Source organism: Rhamphochromis longiceps, linkage group LG6 (genome assembly GCF_057381845.1).
Source record: "Rhamphochromis longiceps isolate RC_006_pf linkage group LG6, R_longiceps_female_GT1.1, whole genome shotgun sequence".
NCBI classification, from domain to species: Eukaryota; Metazoa; Chordata; class Actinopteri; order Cichliformes; family Cichlidae; genus Rhamphochromis; species Rhamphochromis longiceps.
The window spans coordinates 12,873,336-12,891,644 of record NC_140562.1 but is presented as its reverse complement, the minus strand read 5'-3'; the positions used below and the strand labels follow the sequence as shown (position 1 = coordinate 12,891,644).

Below are 18,309 nucleotides of genomic sequence, written 5' to 3'. Positions count from 1 at the left end.
CAATTGGCAATCCACAAATATAATCAAACAGTATATAAGCAACCTTGGTCTTTTCGATGCATGGCATTCCCTTCACCCCAACAGTAAGGAATATACTTTCTTTTCACATGTCCATCACTCCTACTCTCGCCTGGATTATCTCCTAGTCAGCAGCTCACTGCTGAGTGACATTTCAGACACTGAGATTCACCCTATACAGGGCTCGCAAAATTCCCTTCTACTGCAACGAGCCGGTCTGCTTGCCTCCACCCCAGAGAGAAGGGTTACATCTCCTGGGTCTAGGTACGGTTTGCCCCTCTGGGGGCAGGGTACCGGGACCTGGGATATAGAGTATGTTTGTGGAGTGTGAATGTGTGTACATTTGTGTCTGTCTCCACGTCAGGTGAGCACCGAGTATTTGTTTGTGTATATGGGGGTGGAAAGGCACGTTTGTGTCTGCGTGCGCCTGTTCATCTGTGTCTATATGTCAGGTTGGGTCTTAGACTCCACCCGTCTGGGAACATCTCAGGCTCTCCGAGGTATAGAGACTTATCTCCCCTCACCACACTCCCTGCCGGTGACTGATGCCCTCAGACATTGGTGTGTTGGTGGCTCTTGGTGTCTGGGGCTGGGTGCTCATATATGTACCGCCTCACTCTTGGTGGCCGATTGGTGGGGTCTGGCGCCTGTGGCCCGGCTGGGCCCCTTCCGGGGTGTGGGTTGCCCTCAGGCCTCTGGCCTCTGGGCCTGAGGCTTGGTCCTCTCTGGCACAGCCGGCTGCCGGCAGAGCCTGCAGGCACATCACTGCAACCCCCTCTGGCCTCTGCTCTGTGGCTGCTGGGTGACCTCTCGTTTGGGCCGTGACTTCTCAGAATAGAACCAAGGGGGGAGCAGATATAAAGAAAAGAGGAGGGTGCCTAGAACTGAGCCCTGTGGTACACCACACAAGAGAGCAGCGGAGGATGACACATGGTCACAGAGACTGACACAAAAAGTTTGCCCCACCAAGTAGGACATGAACCACTCCAGCGCAGTTCCTAATGCCCACCCAGTGCTCCAAACAACAGAGTAAAATGGCATGATCCAGTGTATCAAACGTAGTTGTCAAATCTAAAAGCACAAGAACAACATAGTTCCCAGCGTCAGTAGCTAAAAATATGTCATTAAAGCTTATTCAGTGCTATGAAAGGGTTTAAAACAAGATTGAAAAACCTCTAAAACATTTTGCTTTCCCTGGAAGGTCATTCATTGGCTGTAAACTATCTTTTTAAGAATTTTGGAAAGAAAAGGTTTGGAGATGGGCCTGTAATTTGCTAGAGTCATTGGATCAAGAGCAGGTTTTTTAATCAGGGGTTTGACTACAGCATGTTTAAATTTTTCCAGGGACTATACCTGACATCAAACTGTGGTTTACCAGCTCGAGAACCAAAGGTCCAACTGTAGGTAACACCGCTTTTAAGACTCGAGGAGGGACAGCATCATTTGGAGACCCTGCAGGCTTAGAACGACCAACAGTCTCCTTTAAAGAGGACAGAGTGGCTCAAACCTGTCAAAGACAGCAGAGCAGGGGTCATGAGCACAAGGACAGATTTGGGCCCTGGTGGAGGAGACCTTCTCACTACAAAAGTGTAAAAAATTTTCACAGGCTTCAGACGAGGGCTCCATACAGTCAGTACGTGGTGCACAAAGAACAGGATTAGTGGTTTTAAATAAAACACGCAGCTTGTGGCAGTTTGACAGAATAATGTCAGATACGCCCAGCTCGACAGCACTCACGTGTGACAGCTCGGGTCGTGTCGTTCAGCCAGGGCTCAGATTTAGTTTTAGGGTGCCTGGTTTTTAATGGAGCCACGATGTCCAAAGCAGTCTGGCAGGTGGAATGAAACCATGAGCTTAGTTTCCCAGTCTGGCTGTATAAAAACTCCAGGTTAATTACCTTCTTTTTTCCGGGAAGAAAAGCAAGGTAATTAACGAGGAGCAACACATTAATTTTTTTAAAAAACAAGACATATTCAATATTTGCATGAAGAACGTTCCAGCCAATGGAGTGTTGTTGATAAAGTTCTTCTCTGTGATTGGTGACTCCATGACCACCAGTACAGTGAGAAGAGGTTTAAAAAGTCCCAGCACAGCATTCACTGCAAGCTGAATGACAGCAATGGCTCATCTGAAGTTCCTCCTTCTCCTTTTGTGGGTTGGTGAGTCAACAACAGCACTTATTTCGTATGTGTGTGTGTTTGTTTTTAAAAAACTGTTCCTCGGGTAATCAGATATCTGCGTTAACCAAGTTTTGCTGTCATGGTTCCAGGTTTCTGTGAGTTTTTTGTTTGTTTTTTTAATTATTAGAGATTTTTTTTCATTCAGGAGACTTTTTACAGCTTTTCTTTTAAAAGCTCGTTGTCTGGTCCCAGTGCTGCTATCAGGGACTCTGAGCTGTGTGAAAGAAATAGCACGTTGTGCCTCACCACCGTAGTATTGCAAACCATGCCAATCCTTAAAGTATAACACTGCACAGACATGGATCATTACTCTGCTTAGATGAGTAGATTTATTGATAATGACTGATATGAAATGTAAGAGATGTGAAAGCCTTTTTTTTACATTTAAATGTTTTTAATGATAACTTTATTAGATGTTTTGTTTTGTGTTTATTTTTTGTGGGGTTTTGTGGGGATTTTTCTTTTGGTTTTGTTTGGTTGTTTGTTTTTTTACGTACCTCACACCAAATACGAATATAAAGAAATATGTGTGAACTTTTCAAATTTAAATCTAAATTCAAATTCTCATCTATATGGTGGTGCAAAAGAATGTTTTACTGCTTAAACAATTTAATTTAATTATTGACAAATATCACTTAAGTAATCCCTTTAATATCAATTTTCAAACATTGTCTAGCAATGTGAAATACATCTCTGTCTTGAGACCTAGTGGAACTCAAATGGGTTTTAATCTGTTTTAAATGAAAGGTCTCCCCACCTGCAACAGTCACAGTGTGCAAAATGCTGCTTCTTCAGATATCAGTGGCTCAGTGTCTGGAGTGTAGGTATGAGTAGATTGGACTGAGGCAGCTAAGCCTGAGCCAGAGGTTTAATGTCTTTATCCTGGCAGCAGGTCAGGGTAAGTGATTTAGTATTTATATGTACAAACCGGACGCCAGCATCGATTACACGGTGGCTACAAAAAGAACAAAATATTTTCTGCTAGAAGTAGAAAGAAGTGAGCTAACTAATACTGGGAAAGTCAAACTTTATTTTATTTGGGCTTTGCTACGAGTTTAATTTCCACCTGTCTCTCTTTTCTTTTTTGAAACCCAGAATTCACTTTTAACCAGAGTTGGCAAAAGTACAGACATTCTGTACTTAAATAGAAATACAAATACTACTTTTAAAAAAATACTGCAGTATAAGTTGAAGTACTGATTCAACTCTTTACTCAAGTAAAAGTAGAAAGGTACCGGCTCTGAAATGTACTCATGTAAAAAGTATCTTTTTCTATGTGCAAAGCTAAACGAACTGTATGTAATAACATAACATCAGTTGATGGGAATACAAAATTTAGGCTAACTTTTTTTCATTCTAATTATACTTAGCTTGAATCTGAAGAGTAGGGAGTAAAAGTAAAAAGTAGTCAGAAAAAAAGAACTACTTAGGTAAAGTACCTCAAAATTGTACATAAGTAAAGTAAAAAAAACAACAATTTATTGTACTGTACTGTATTTCAGGTGTCACAGTAAGCACCGTGGTGGATTTGCGCAAGAGAACCTATGGTGGTCACGACTGTCAAAATGAGCGTCACTATCACGTGAAAGTTATTTCACAAAAGGATGGAATAAAGGGCTACTGTGGCGGCTCACTGATCCATCCACGGTGGGTTTTGACTGCAGCTCACTGCCAGGAGAGAGGATGGTGAGAAATCTACAGTTTTTACATAAAGAAAATTCATTAACAAATTGTCCTGCAATGTGTCTTAAAATACTGAAGCAAAAATAATTACCAATAATTTTTCATAGCAACAATAAGATAATAACAACATTCATCATTCTCATATTTTAATAGTACAGTCACTATTTCTCTTGTGCAGGACTCTGAGTGAGATTGTTGGAGTTCATCCAGGTCCAGGACAGGTCCAGAAAGTGGCAAAGAAAATGCCCTATAAACAAGGCATCTTTGACACACTGAAGACAGCTTTCTTCAGTTTCTTTAAGACAAACATATGGAAGACAAATATCTTTAATAGAAAGCATGACATCATGCTACTGGAACTTTCTGAGCCACTGACTGGGATTCAGCCTGTAGCCTTACCTGACTGTAACAACCCTCCTAAAATGTGAGTTTTCATGAAATTACTGTGTATTCATCCTTGAGATGCTGATATAAGATGTTTCAGGTTCTTATGTTAATGTTTTGATTTTTTTCTACCCAATGATTACCTGTGCCAGATGACTGTTTTTTTTATTTGTTTTTTAATTAAATGTCACAATTTCATATTGGTAATTCTTTAACTTTGTATTGCAGTAGTCAGAATTCCACATACTGTTTTTAACCCAATCACACAACTTCAATAACATTTCTGTATTTTTAGCATATTATTATGAAGTACTGGGTTGGCAGCCTTTTCAGAATTTAGTCTCCCTCTTCTGGGCGACTGGCTTCAGAGTGGTGGACAGTGAAGCACGGTTAATCTGTTAGTGATGCACACTGAGCCTAATTTCTAAGTTTTCAGTGTTTCAGGTGGCTCTCTTGTTACCTGGTAAGATCACCATGGAAATATGCTCCTGTTGAGATTATGTTCAGAGTTTTTGTGTAAAATGAACAGGAAGCATCAAATTTTCATTAGTTATTTAATTTATAGTATGCTTTAAACATGACATAGATTGTCTGCTGAACTAATAAGTTTTATATAAGCAACTTGTTAAGACATACATTACTAACACCATCAGTTTAGGAGCAAACAGGTTTGGTTTGAATCTGCTCTGCTTCACACTGCTGGAAATACAGCTAATAGAACACAGATTAGAAAATGTATCAGTTACATTTGTAAACTATTTATCAGCTGTTCAATCTATAAAATTTCAATTTGATCTGGAGCCAAAATAAAGTGACTTCCTGACCTTCTTTATTAAGCTATGGGCATTGAAAACAGTGAGTGACCTGTTTTAAATGTACGCCGTTTAAAGTTTCAGATCTCCAATTTGTGGCTGTCATGTTAGATTAAAAACAGCAGCACCGATAGCACAGTGATGATCAAATCATAATGTTTCTGCAACTTTTCTTTGATTTGCAACACCAGTGTTGTATTTTGCTGTTATATATTTTTATATTATTTATAGCACACACACACACACAACCATCTCTAGGGTATACAGAAAGTGGCATGAAAAAGTATAATATCCACTGAGTCGCAGTTTTCTGGATGAAAATGCTTCGTCGGTGCCAGATATCAGAATGGCCAGCCTGCTTTGAGTTGATGGGAAGGCAACATCTTGAACACTTAAAATAAAATCGCAGGAAGGTTAAGAGCCTCTGTAACCACATGTATCTTTGTTTTGTTTTTTTTAAACACCATCTAATATGCTTAACACAACTTAACACATTAGACATAAAGACATAACTCAAAGCAACATCGTAGCAAGATCTGCAACATCTCTTCAACTTTTATTTTGAGTGTATTTTTACATTTTGAGTAGATGTTTGCTGGGTTTCTGCTGACGTCAACCCATTTTTGCGATCATACTAATTTGCCCTGTCTAACTAATGCTGACAGTCTATGGCTGAGAGGATTGCGCCTAATTCATGGATTCTGCATTGCTTGAGAACTGTTTGCTCATCAAGATGACCAAATCCCAAGACTGTAAAAAAACAGCTCTCAATTTGTTCATTCTTGTGTTATAAGCAGACCTTGACTAAAAAATAGTATCTAGTATCTTGTAGCCCATACAAATGGAGCCAAGCCATGAGGCAGTAGCAGGTAAATGACAGTGTGTTGTTAATGCAGCAGAAAGTGTCAGAATTTTCCTTGTGAATCAAACATGTTTATAAGCTTCTTAGTAAAGCTGTGTGGAAGCGACTTGATGACCAGAAAAAAAACATAGTATAGATCATTTTGAGAATAAAGTTGAAATTTTGAGATTTATTAATTTATTTGATGTTTAAAACACATGGATGGACCTGAAAGTAATTGATTATTATTTATTGGTCTGTTTCTAGAGGAGACGTCGTTCAGGTTGCAGGACTTGGTGGGTATAGGGTAAATGCGACAGGCCACACACGTAAGAAAGTTTTTTGATGAATTATTTCACAGTTTATGCTAGACTTTATTTTGGTTTCTGTGTCTGTTTTACAGTTACATTCACGTTTTATTTGACTACTGTAATATAAACAAAGATTTTATATTTTATAGTAGATATACTGTATGCCAGGTTCCTTGTTTAAAAATCATTTGGAAACATCCAGAAAAAAGACAAAACATCAATTTCCTCAAGATTTTAGTTTTTGAAAGGTTATGAATGACTTTTGTTCTTTGGCTTTTTTCTCCAGTCCCTGGCCAACCACCTCATCTCCAGTGTGCAAACATGCATGTTGCTGACTGTGAGCCTACCAGATACTCTCAGTGTACTGCATATGTGCCATATAACAACAGGCTGTGTCTGGAAGAACCTAATGTAGATACACGTAAGGTAAGTTGACTGCTAACATCACTGTATATCATCTCTGTATGTTTTAGATCTTTTGGAAGAAACTTGAACACAAACTATATTTTTCTCTCTCAGGGTGATTCTGGTGGTGGAGTGATTTACAACAACATGATTTATGGTGTAATCAGTGGCAGTGGTGTACGTGTCTGTACTGAACCAGCTGTTACTGTGAATGTTTGTTCTTACATGAAATGGATAAACCAGACAATTTATCCAAAAAGTAATGGAAAATAACTGAATGAAAATAACATCCAGAATAAACAATCATCTCTACATGAAACTTGTGTGCTGTGTGTTGTTTCTGCTCTAGAATATCTTCATGTTAACTGCAAATTGTGAACCTTTTTGTTTGGTCTAAATTATTGTGTTAGATTTGCAGCTTGTGTGTGTTTGAATGTGGTGTCAGGTGTGTAGCAGCTCATGCTGTTGTTCAGAAACTCTCAGACTCACACTGTGAAGATGTAGAAAGGCTTTCTGATCAGACATGCCACCAACCAGCTGCAGGGCCTGAACATGATAAACTTCATAAATCTGAGTTGATTGTTGAGGCTGAAAATGTTTACGTGGAGGCTGTTGGCTCATTGGTGGCAGATAAACTTTTCTTTTAATCACTTCACTATACAGGGCATTAAAATAAATACAGTAACTATCAAAATACGTTTTGTTGATAAAATGCATTTTTTGAAACTGTCCATTGTTTTGTCCCAACTCTAATCACACAACCCCCACCCCCAAAACAGAACATAAATAAAATAAAATTATAGTACATATGAACATATGTATTTTATATCTCATAATACATTGTTTCCATCTTATCTTCAGTCCTGCATTTTTATACTTCTAAGACCAAAGTGAAAACTAATCTTTTAATATTCACAAAGCTCATGGACACTATTACTCAAACCAGATGTCGCTGTTACACAAAACTATTTCACTCTAATGCTTCTCGCGTAAACACTGTCATAACTATTCTCATAACCAATAAACTGAGAATGTGTTTCACCTCATCAAAGCTCTATAACATATAGTTTTTAAAAAAATATTTATATTGCTTATTGTCACTGGAGGTTTTTATTTTTAGACCTGTAGAACATTAAAAGAAAATTAATATGAGAATAGATTTCAGGATTTCATCATGATTCATTTTCCATATTAGGCAGCACGTTCAAATTTCCTGTGAAGTAGTGAAAACATTTCAAAGTAGATATCATTAAATGCTAATTAAAACAACGTCTTTTAAATTGCATCAATATTTTCCTACTGAGCAGTAAAAGCACACAGAGCTCTTTTAACGTGAAGCAGCAAAGTGATGTTTAAATATTGTTTATTATTACAATAAGAGACTAAATTAACTCGTTTTGAACTCCTCAGTTTTCTCTTCCAATGCTGCTGTTTGTTTCCTCCTCCACTTGTATTTTTCTTAACGTCAGGGAATGTGCATAGCGCCCTCTGCTGTGTGTTTGAGAGCACTGCACTGCATGGTCATTAAATTAAACTGCCCGGAGGTATAACATGAGCAAAGGAAGCTCATGAAGTGAAGACGTTTCTTGGATAAGAAGTTAAACATCATCCAGAACCTTAAAGAAGTAAAGTCGCTTTCTTTCCAGGCTCCTTAGACAACCATGACCTGGATGACTGAGAACCTACAAACACACATGAGCAGCAGTTTATTTAATGTGGAGGTGAGCAGTGCACAAACCAACAACCAACAAGTTTTATTGAACCCTACTTCAGCCAATCAGCTGTCTGTGTGTGTGTGTGTGTGTGTGTGTGTGTGTGTGTGTGTGTGTGTGTGTGTGTGTGTGTGTGTGTGTGTGTGATTATATTGTATGATATTTTAATCGTGCTCTGTTACAATGTTACTGTTTTGGTTGTGCTGCATGAAAGACGTTGAGTGTGTATTAGGGAAGGTTAGTTACCGGAGCTGGAGATGAGTTATTCAGGCAAACTCTCGACAGCATTAACTGTCCTGTTAATGTAAAACCTTAATAAACCACGGTGAAGCAAAATGTCTTGTGCTTAAGACTCTTTTTTTTTTTTGGTCCCGTTTGGATCTTTAGCCATCAGAATTGTTGTCTTAAGGCCAAGAAAGATGCCAAGCGGATCTATTTTACCGAGTGGATCATCATGGCCTTGCCATATTGGTCCATTTGATTGACCTTTATTATAATTATGTATTTATTTTATTTTATTTTCGGTTGCTACAAACGGGACAGACATGACTGAGGGATAGGACAGGGAGAAAGAATGAAAGAAAGAGAGGGAGAGAAAGAAAAACAGAGGGGAGAAGAGACGGTGAGAAAGGGGGGAAGAAAGAAAAACAAACAAAACACCTGGATCACCTGTATGGAGAGAAAAAAAAACAGAAGAGAAAACAAACAAAACACAAAAAATGATAAATACAGCACCATCACAATAAACTAGCTAGCAGTAGATAACAGTAGATACTAAATATTAAACGCTATTGTGCAGCACGCAAGATAGACAGCGCACAATGTGCTTTGAGGCAGCAGCCAAGAAAGGTGTAGTCCGCTCAGATGTAGTGTTGCTGTGTGCTGTTCTAAAGTGCATGCTTTACTAGCTGACTCTACTTTTCCAAGCGATATTTAGAATAGATAACACTCTAATCGAATTTTTAAGTTGTTCCATTCTCCAGGAGAGCATGGTCCTGCTTCCTATCAGAGAGTAGCACGGCTCCTCCCGAAAACCCTGTGCTTAAGACGCTACATGAAAGTTACAGTGAAAATTAGAGTATATATGTTCAGTGCAGATAGGCATATAGTGTATATAGTTAGATAGTTATACATATCATACAAAAATCCACCACAAACTATTAACTATTTTTCTTCCTCACTCCCTTTCCTCTTCATCCACTTGCTCTCTCAACCAAACCTGTTTTATTCTCTCTTCATTCATTTTCCTCAGTGAGGAAATGAAAGATGATATCTTCTAGAAGTATTGAACAGACTGTTAGTGAACACAGGCTTGTAATTGTTACTTTTTATTGGCATTAATCACAACAGAGAACAGAGTAAACTTCAGACTAGTTGCGATCAGGTTCTAAACCTGCAACATAAAGTAGAGGCCAACACAGCAGTTTACAACAATAAGAGTTTCAGTTCAAGAAAATAACTGAAGATAAAATCTTGGGGATGAAGCACCAAACAGACTTGAACTGCCTTTAGTGACTTTTTACTTGATACATGACCTGAAATATTGATTTTTATATCTCAAACATGATTTCACATCGTCATCGACTTGTCTGAACTTTTCTCAGCTGACCTGATCCAAAACACTGAAAACATCATAAGTTCATAAATTCAAACAATGTTTTGGAGTATAACTAACAAAATAGTAAGAGTGCTTTAAAAAAGTGCTGAACTTTTTAGCTCACAATGTCACACAACATCATTGGTCAAAATGATTTATTCTTATGATCCTAAACAGAACAATCAGAGATAAAAAGACAAATGGATACACCACTACGAAAAGTCAATAAGAAATTCAACATCAATATTTAACCAGTTCATTTAACCCTTTAAAACCGGTCAGAGCGGGCACGCTCCGTTTTGCGTAACTATTTTAAAATCCTGGTAGCACTGCAACCACGTGAGCTAGCGTGGTAGCGTGGTAGCGCAATAATTGTTTTTGCATATGAAACCGGAGGAGTTGTACTTACATCTTATGGCATCAGCTTGTCCTAGGTCACAGTTTCCTTCCACATAAAGCTTTGCAAAAACTGCATAAAAAGCACTTGCAGCAAAAAAACCCATAATATTCCAGAAACAGGCTTTGCCGATCCGATCAGCTGTTCATAACACTTCCTACGTCCATCAGCACAAACTATCGCATGTCCGTCATGTCCTGCCCGAAACCGGAAGTGACGTCATTGTCGCGGAAATGTAGTTTTTTTTTACCACCAAGGCCTCATGAGCCTATACTGGTGTTTTTAAAAGTTATGTTTGACTTTATGACTTTCTGTGTCGTTTCTGGGAGGCTTAGGACTCATATTGCACTGCTGGAAATAGTTTATTTTGATGCATATGCTGCTTTTTTGCAAATTTGCACTATAATATTTATTTTCGTTTTTCCTGCAGTGTATAGAAATTGGTGTATTTCAAAAATAAAACTATGAAGACACTCAAAATAAATTTCCTGTGGTGGGAAACTTGTTTGTGCAACTTTTTTGTATTTACAGTTTTGAGGGATAAGCCTCTTAAATTTCTCTAACTAGAAATATATGTTAAAAAACAAAAACGATTTTCAATTTTTTTGTAGTTTATTGCAATTTTTTGCAATTTATGTAATTACTATGCACTTAATGCATGCATATTATTAACATTTAGGCTGTAATGGTTGTATTGATGTATAGCAACTTGAAATGCTCCCAAAAATGGCACTACAACATGTAAAAATATAATATAAGCTCTGGCAGACTTGGTTCTGTGGTAGGTCTTAAAGGGTTAAACACTTCATTCTGCCCAGACTGAAGGGGACACTTAGGCTACGTTCACACTGCAGGTCTTAATGCTCAATTCCGATTTTTTGATCAAATCCAATTTTTTTGTCTGCGTGTTCACACTACAAATAAAATGCGACAGCAAACGCGCTCTAGTGTGAATGCTAAAAGCGGCCCGCATGCGCAAAAGAAGACGTCACACACAACGCACTCTGGTTATACCCTGAGCAAACAATATTGTTTGACTGATGGCCGTTAATATAAAGACTTCCGACTTTACGTTTCCCAATTTTTGCTTTAAGTTATTTTGTTATTTACATAATAATGTAGATAACCTAATAATTATCCTTATTGCTGTTTTAGAGGAGCGGTGCTTCAAAGGATAGTTGCAGATTTCTGTCAGAATCTACAGATTATACAGTACAAATAAAATGTTCACGTTTCTCCAACGTTGTCTTCCCAACAGTTTCACTAACATCTACACTGGATGGCCAGGAAGCGTTCGCAATGTCTTATCGGGCGCTTCTCCGACGCTGATAATTGGCGTCTGTCTTGTGTCAGTGACGTAAAAGACGGATTTAATGCGAAATGACCATTCACACAGCAGTCGCTTTCTGAAACATCGGATATGTATCGGATTCAGTACCACATACGAAAGTGACCCAGATCGGATTTGAAAATATCGGATTTGTGCCGTTCACACTGTCATACCATGATCGGATATGGGTCGCATAGGGTCAAAAAAATCGGATTTGATGCGCTTTCGCCTGCAGTGTGAACGTAGCCTTATTTCCTGTCTGCTAATTTTCACCAGTCCAGCTGAGGGAGACATTGTTGAACAATATGACTGAGGACACATCATCACTGTAACATCAGCACATTCAGTTTGTGTTAAAGCTTGTTTTTCCTGAAGAAACATGCACACCATCTTTCAAGTATTATGGCATCGGAAAAGATCACAAAATCTTGAGATGCTCCAAAAAGATGCAGACAAAAACACAACAATGTTTGTCATATTCTCTAAGGTCTCCCAGGCTTGAAATGGATTCTTGTATAACAGCATTTTAGTGCAAATATGGTTAAATGAACAGATATTGTGATAAAGCTTAGAAATAGAAAATGGTGCTAAATAATGCAAAGTTTAATGAGAAACACAAACTGTAAACTAATAATGGAAGCTGTGATTCATCCCAGAGTGTGACAGAGAGCAGAGACACTCTACATATTAGAAAACACAGAATTTGACCATCTGGAATGCAGGTGACAAAAAAAGGCATCAAAACTTGAAGGCTGGTGTCCTGAAATAACATAATACTAATACTACTAAAACTACTACTACTAATAATAATACATTTTATTTAAGAAAGCGCCTTTCAAAACACTCAAGGACACTGCACACAAGCAATAACAACAACAAACATAACAATTTACAAAATAATAACAACAAGTTATTAGAAAAGTTAAGTAAAAAATAAAAAAATTAAAGTAGCGGGATGGAAAAATTGATGTGGAACAGGCTAATGTGAATAGGTGAGTTTTGAGTCTGGACTTAAAAAGAGGGAGGGAAGTGATGTCATTAGCAAGACTATAGAACTTGACTGCACGCTGAGGTGTTCAGGTCAGGTTCAATACCAGGGGTGGGCAACTCCAGGCCTCGAGGGCCGGTGTCCCTGCAGGTTTTAGATGTGTCCTCGAACCAACACAGCTGATTTAAATGGCTAAATTAGCTCCTCAACATGTCCTGTAGTTCTCCAGAGGCCTGGTAATGAACTAATCATGTGATTCAGGTGTGTTGACCCAAGGTGAGATCTAAAACCCACAGGACACCGGCCCTCGAGGCCTGGAATTGCCCACCCCTGTTCTATACAGTCTTGCTAATGACCTTCTAATTGTATTCAGATGTGTTGCAGCAGGGGCACATGTAAAAGTTTCAGAACACCGGCCCTCGAGGATTCGAGTTGGACACCCCTGATCTAGATCCACTGAGTAAACACAGCACTGCAAACACAGAAATTTCAAATACAAGATACTTTTACTCAAATGTTTGACTCTCACTTCTCCTCCACCTTGTGCTGTTTAGTCTTAAATGTCTGACTGTGCTGAGAATATGTGTCAGCTATAGTCAGTGTTTTACATGAAGTTTATGATGTGGTGATGAGGAAAAAGGTGGATCTATCTCTAAGTTCGATCTCTTAGGAATAACTCAAGTGCTTTGAATATATTATATGATTTGAAAACAAATAATTGACATTAGAGCCCAGGGCCCTGTTTCAGGAAGCCGGTTTAGTGGAAAAACTGAGTAAGTATACCCTGAGTTAACGAAAACTCTGGGTTTTCGGTTTCACAAAGCGAGTTCAGCTGCAGCCTGAGTGAGTCACTATGACGACACACTCCGTGAAGCTAACCTGCCCCCTAGCAGGTTTACTACAACTAACCCTGACTGTCTCCGCCCCTTTGTCGGAAACCTGACAGTAGGAAGTGTCGGACATGGCGTGCCACTTCCTTGAAGAGCCAGTAGATGTTGAAGCCCAAATTCTCCGCAGAGCTCTCCGCCGGGAGAGAGTGATCAGAGCGCGTTTGGACATTTTATCATTTCCTGATGATTTTCTGTGCGAACGTTACCGTTTCTCAGCACAATCTATAATTTATTTGGATAACATCCTCAGGCCATATATTACGCATGTGACACATCGCGGACATGCTCTCAGTTCATTGCATATTATTTGTATTGCACTTCGGTTTCTTGCAAACGGGAGCTTTCTGTATAATATTGGTGACGCTGAGCACGTTTCCAAGGCTACCGTCTGTCGGGCAGTCAGGAATGTTACAGTTGCACTGAAACGTCTCCTGTACTCGTCTGTGGTGTTCCCCGGTCATAGACCCACAAGATTTATCAAAGAGGGATGCCACAAAATTGCAGGTATCAGGATGACCAAAACTTAATGTATGATGTGGTGATACTTGGACTACTACTTAAATTGCACATTTATTTTCAGGGTTCCCAGGCCTGATTGGCTGTACAGATGGCACTCACATTCCAATCATTGCTCCTTCAGTAAATGAAGGAGACTATGTGAACAGGAAGTCTTTCCACAGCATTAATGTACAGGTACATAGTTCCCTGTAGCATGTCAAACTAACAAATTATTTCATTATAGTAATGGATGCTAATTTGTGTTCTCTGCACTGTGAAGATCATATGTGATGCTGCCAACATTATCACAAATGTGGAAGCCAAGTGGCCAGGCTCTGTCCATGACTCACAAATATTCCGTGAATGTACACTGAGCACAAAATTTGGACATGGTGAGTTGAGAATACTTTAAAATATATAAAGACCAATTGCTTCAGGGACATTTGAACTGAAGTGTACCCTTCTGTCTTAGGAGAGTTCACTGGCTACTTGCTTGGTGATAGGGGGTATCCATGTTTACCCTATTTGCTTACCCCTTACCCTGACCCTGAACCGGGCCCACAGCAGCGATATAATCTGGCTAATTGCAGGACAAGAGCCAGAATTGAAATGACTATCGGAATGCTTAAGGCCCGGTTCCAGTGCCTGCAAAGACTCAGGGTCACCCCAGAAAGGGCATGTGACATTATTGTGGCATGTGTGATTCTTCACAACATTGCCACAATTAGAGGAGAACACTGTCCTTCTGAACCAAACATCAGCAGTGATCCAAACCATGAACATCCTGACCCTCCCACGGACATACAAGATGGAAGCGCAGTCAGAGACACCATATGTCACAATCATTTCCTTTGACCCATCACCTCAACATGTTGAAAGAAGAATAAACAGATTTTTTGTTCAACTGGCTTTATTGGTCGCCTGTATTTCCTGTACACAAAGTATTAAAAGATGTAAACCTCATAAAGTGTCTCTGTTGCTTCCTCCTCTGTAACAGCTGTCAATGTTTCTTCATTATTTTCCTGTAGTAAAGAAATTAACAACATTGCTGTTCTACTGTAAACTCATATAATCTGTGGAGTATTACTCACAACTGCATGTTGGTCTGGCTCAACAGGAGGCTGCACCAGATGCAGTACACCATCACCATCAACTGATAGAATATGAGGTTTATACAGGTCACTTATAACTTACAAGGGACCAAATGGCAATTAACAAACATACCAATCACCTTACACTTCATTGTCATTATGCTCTCAAAGACAACCAAGACTGAGGGAAGGCAAAATCAGTAGGAAAATAACTTCACTACAAAATAATCCATTATGGTAAAGAGTTTATCAAATGAATGAGTAGCACTGCAAAGGTGACTGTGAAGAAAGGATGTATGCACATCATGTATTATTTTGAATTTACCCCCTATGTAGGCACTTGTGTCTTGCGGGGTTATTGACTCAGAGGATGTCCCCGCAGAGATGCCTTCGGCCACAGGGCGCCCACTGTTTTGGCTGAGGGCCAACTGCTCAGCCTCTGTGAGTGGTGGTGGTGGAGGACCCCCACCTGTTTTTCGGGCCTCCGCTTTTTTTCTGTTGGCTATAACGGGCCACATTTGAGCATACAGAGTAAGCAAATATGTACTTGTAATGTGCTCAGATAATTTCAATAAGTGCTTACAGAAAGAAAATTAATGTAGCCTCTAACTGCAATTGATTTACATGGGACAAACTGACCAAGCACTATGGCTCATAATACAATTACACCTTACCTGTTTGGACTATATTTTTATATTTCATTTTTACTTGCTGCCAGGCACGTTTGGGGCCTGTTGGGTTGCACCTGCGCTCACATCACATCACAAAATAAAATGTATAAAATAACAAATAAAATAACATATGATAAAATAACGTGTTAAATGGGTGGAAATCCCTAGATCAATGTTTAGATTAACACTCACGCATTGACTCTGTCGGCTATGTTTTGCCATGCATGCTCACTTTCTTTTGCAGCTGAGGCTGTGTTACTTTTTTCCGCGGAATTTGCATGTTATCGGCATATGCTGCCATCAGAATTTCGGCCTCAAGCGCTGTGAAATACATTGACCGCGCCTTCTTTCCCTCCGTCTCCATGGTGACTCGCTTAATCTGTGCTCCGCTTATCAGGGCTTTATGTATCCTCGTCCGCGCGCTTCACTTGGGGTTAAAGCAACTCCGCGTTGACTGAACTAATTGTTATCAGCCTTTCTGAAACGGAATATTCCGAGTTGGACAGTTCGGGGTTACTCAACCGTGAGTGTCGTTTTTCACTCTGAGTTTTCCAAACCGGCTTCCTGAAACAGGGCCCAGGTTTCCTGTCCACCATCACATTAGCTGAGTAGTTGGAAAATCTGTGGGGAACAGAGAAGATCAGCCATCAGTCAGTCAGAAGTTTCTGTTTTTTGAAGAAAAAAAAATCAGTTGATTTCGACTACAGACACTCCATCACACTAATGCAGGGACCCATTATGAGACATCAGTCCTCTGAGATCTGAGAGGAGACGGTTTGTATCAAGTAAACCAAACTGACAACTGACCACAGAGCATATAATTAAACTCATTTTGTTGCTCTGTTGGGCATTTATAAAGAGACCATGCCTGGTAAGATAACACAACATTTATACAGCACTGCCCCTGTGTGGTCACACTGAAACACAACAGCTTCTCATTTTCTTTACTAATCACTGCTGAAAGTGTAATTTTAATCATCCCTTCACCAAAAACAAAACAGTAAGATAAAAATAATGAAACTAATCAAATGAATTAACTCTTGATGATCTTATTATTAGTTTCTATTATCCACCTACTTTCTTACTGCCTCATCTCACATCCACCCTCTCTACTCAGCATCCTCCAGTTTTTATTTGTCTGTCCTTCCAGAACAATCAGTCAATATAATCTGTCATCACCAATAAAATCCTGAAAGTTTATATAAGAAGAACTTACAAAATACCTTTGTAGTATTTTGCAAGACAATCCAGGGATCAGAGTCAAGCTTTTAAAAATGGGTTAAATAAAATTATGTGGCCACATGTTTGTAGTCAAAGTAAATCATTGTGTTTGTGTGCAAAATCCCAGTCATAAAAAGAGCAGCTTATAATAACGTGTTTAAAACTAAAATAATGTAAATTTAATCAAACACAGATTGAGGGAGTATAAGTTAACACAATGCCAGTGTCACGGTCCTCAGTGGCTGACCGTGTGGAGAGCGTTTGGAGGACCCAGGTGTGGACACAGATGAGCAGACAAAATTAACTTCAAACAAAAGGCGAGCCTTTATTTGAGGCTGGAGTACATGAACTAAACTAAACGAGAGCTGAAGAGGACAACAACTAAACAGGAACCTAAACTGGAAAGAAACTAAGAACAGTGAGACTATAAACAAGACTGTGCCAGAACATGAAGGAACTATGAAATATATGAATAAGCAACATGAGTCATGACCTGCACAGAGACGTGGAACCTGACATGAAATAGTGGGTGGAACACAGACGACGCAACACAGACTGAATGAAACACAGAGACTGAATACATATAAGGGATGATCAAGGGAAGTGGCCACACATGGGAGCACAGCTGACACACATGAACCTGAAGACCGGACAGGAGAAGTGAAACTAAATACACTGACATTGGACACAGACTTTCAAAGTAAAACAGGAGACATGGAGATTAGACATGACGTGAACTTAACATAATCACACAGACATGATGCATGACAGGTAGACGCACGAACCAGGGAGACTGAGTACAGGAGGAGATGACATAAACAACTAAGAAACAAAGGACTAAACAGCAACCTAGAAATTAACTAGATGAACTAAACTAGGGCACAAATGAATACCAAAGATATAAAAAAAAAACCTCAAACACTGGGTCACATGACCCAGGACCATGACAGCCAGCTTGCTTCTGTTTGATAAGCCAATGGCAGGAGAAGACATTTTACTAACAGAGATAAACATAAGCACATGCTAACCATCTGCAGCCTGACTGGAAGTAAAACAGCTCCTGCAAACCCAAAACTTGCCACTGTTTTACCTTTTTATATAAGTGGCACAAAAATGTAAAGAGACTAAATTTAACTTCACTTGTAAACTGTTGTTTTTGTTAGTCTGTGAGCTTTGAGTGCAGAAACAGTGAGTATCCTCAAACCACAAAACACATACTGTGCACACTTTTTTCTTTCTGCTGCATTAATAAACGTGCTTGACATGAATTCTCCTGGTAT

General features: G+C 39.3%; 1 protein-coding gene across 1 annotated transcript; it reads left to right on the top strand.

Annotated features, from left to right (window-relative positions):
* Positions 1 to 2,137: 2,137 nt before the first annotated feature.
* LOC146667589 (thrombin-like enzyme halystase) lies at positions 2,138 to 9,362 on the top strand. The gene is made up of 7 exons (XM_085408785.1): positions 2,138 to 2,177; positions 3,701 to 3,884; positions 4,060 to 4,305; positions 6,186 to 6,247; positions 6,516 to 6,655; positions 6,749 to 6,811; positions 9,330 to 9,362. The coding sequence occupies exons 1-7, from the start codon at positions 2,138 to 2,140 to the stop codon at positions 9,360 to 9,362; spliced, it is 768 nt and encodes a 255-aa protein (XP_085264911.1).
* Positions 9,363 to 18,309: the final 8,947 nt, after the last annotated feature.

Excerpts from the sequence above, each read along its gene's own strand:
- LOC146667589 (XM_085408785.1), top strand. The coding sequence starts at position 2,138 with ATGGCTCATCTGAAGTTCCTCCTTCTCCTTTTGTGGGTTG. Across the intron at positions 2,178-3,700 it reads CCTTCTCCTTTTGTGGGTTG|GTGTCACAGTAAGCACCGTG; the intron begins GTGAGTCAACAA and ends ACTGTATTTCAG. Across the intron at positions 3,885-4,059 it reads CACTGCCAGGAGAGAGGATG|GACTCTGAGTGAGATTGTTG; the intron begins GTGAGAAATCTA and ends TCTCTTGTGCAG.